The sequence below is a fragment of the Helobdella robusta genome, assembly GCF_000326865.2.
Source record: "Helobdella robusta unplaced genomic scaffold HELROscaffold_583, whole genome shotgun sequence".
Taxonomy (NCBI): Eukaryota; Metazoa; Annelida; class Clitellata; order Rhynchobdellida; family Glossiphoniidae; genus Helobdella; species Helobdella robusta.
This window is the reverse complement of record NW_008705318.1, coordinates 1-1657: the sequence shown is the minus strand read 5'-3', so window position 1 is coordinate 1657 and position 1657 is coordinate 1. Positions and strand designations below refer to the sequence as shown.

Below are 1657 nucleotides of genomic sequence, written 5' to 3'. Positions count from 1 at the left end.
CGCATTAACTTATATGTATATATATATATATATATATATATATATATATATATATATATATATATATATTTTTATCATTGTATGTTTTTTATGGTGAAAAATAAAAGATGTTCCCATTATCACAAATCATTATTATTATGATTAATTATTTATTTATTATGATAATAATTATTGTTTCACTCGACACCATCATCTCGTGATTATTAAAATCTATTTCAACTCTTCAATTACTATTATTACTATTTAAAATTTTTCTTCTTGTTGCAATTATCATTATCATTATTATTTATTATTATTATCTATAATTATTTAAAATTTTTATTATTATCATTTTAATATTATCATTATTCACCATTTTATTTGTTATTATTATTTATTATTATTCAAATTATTATTCATTATTATTATTATTGTTGTTATTATTTTTATTATTATTATTATCATTATCATTATTATTGTTATTTATTTATTATTATTTATTTATTTATTATTATTATTACTACTCACTCTCCTCAGATTAAACTCGTCGAAGTTCCCGACAGATATGCAGGCCGTCTGTCCAGACTGAACGCTATAATTAATAACATCAATAATAATAATAAAATGAAAATACAGATAATAACAATAATAATAATAACCGTAATAATAATAATAATAATATAAAAATGATAAAACCACCAACAATAATAATAACAATAGGAATATTAATGGTAAAAATAGCATTAATAATAATATAATAACAACAATAATTATTATTACGACAACAACAACAACAACAATAATAATAATATTAATAATAATAATAATAATAGTAATAATAATAATAATAATAGTAATAATAATAATACACGTTTACCTTGTACATGGAAGTCGATTCCTGTGAAGGCTCAAAACCTTTACCTATCGTGTTTTTTTTTTAATTTGTATGGGTTTTTTTTTACACTGGTAATATTAAATCATCATCGTCATCATCGTCGTCGTCTTCGTCACCATCGTTTATCATCACCATGAAAACCATCAGCACTATCATCATTACGATGGTTATCATCATCGTCATCATCATCATCATCATCATTAATCTCCTCCCAAATATGTGGTGATCAATTGTTAAAATTTGTCTTAATTCTTTTTTTATTATTATTATTGCCATTTATTATTATCATATCATCATATCATCACTATCATCATCATCATCATCATCACCACCACCACCATCATCATCACCATCACCTTAGAGAAGACGCCATGTTGGCTGGGGCCAACCACGAGTTCGTCCCCCTCCTTCAGGTAACCCCGTAACAGGGTCCCTCCTACGATCGACCCTATGCCCGATATGCTGTACACTTCGTCTATCTATTTGAAAGTTGTGTGTGTGTGTGTGTGTGTGTGTGTGTGTGTGTGTGTGTGTGTATGTGTGTGTGGGTACGTATGCCTGTATGATTTTTAGCAGGTTTATTCATGTGAAAAGTTACAAATCAACATGAGAAGGATAGAGGAAAGGGTACAACTCTTAGTTTAAATAACGATTTTCGTCTAAGATCTGAGGTAAATAAAAAGACATTGGCACGCCCCACACCACTAGGAAGCATTTTGGACGCCATGTTGCTGTTAAAAAACGTANAACCATCTCCCGAAAATGTCGTCACTAATCGATGTG

The 1657-nt window shown here is 27.4% G+C and overlaps 1 protein-coding gene across 1 annotated transcript in view; it reads right to left on the bottom strand.

Annotated features, from left to right (window-relative positions):
- Positions 1–1601, bottom strand: part of HELRODRAFT_195138 (hypothetical protein) — a gene marked incomplete at its 5' end in the record, with an annotated part of 4698 nt that extends 3097 nt beyond the window's left edge. Inside the window, 4 exons of the mRNA XM_009028816.1 lie at positions 507–571; positions 857–900; positions 1231–1353; positions 1509–1601. Coding sequence (XP_009027064.1) covers positions 507–571; positions 857–900; positions 1231–1353; positions 1509–1601 — 325 coding nt within the window. The remainder of the gene's footprint in view (positions 1–506; positions 572–856; positions 901–1230; positions 1354–1508) is intronic.
- Positions 1602–1657: the final 56 nt, after the last annotated feature.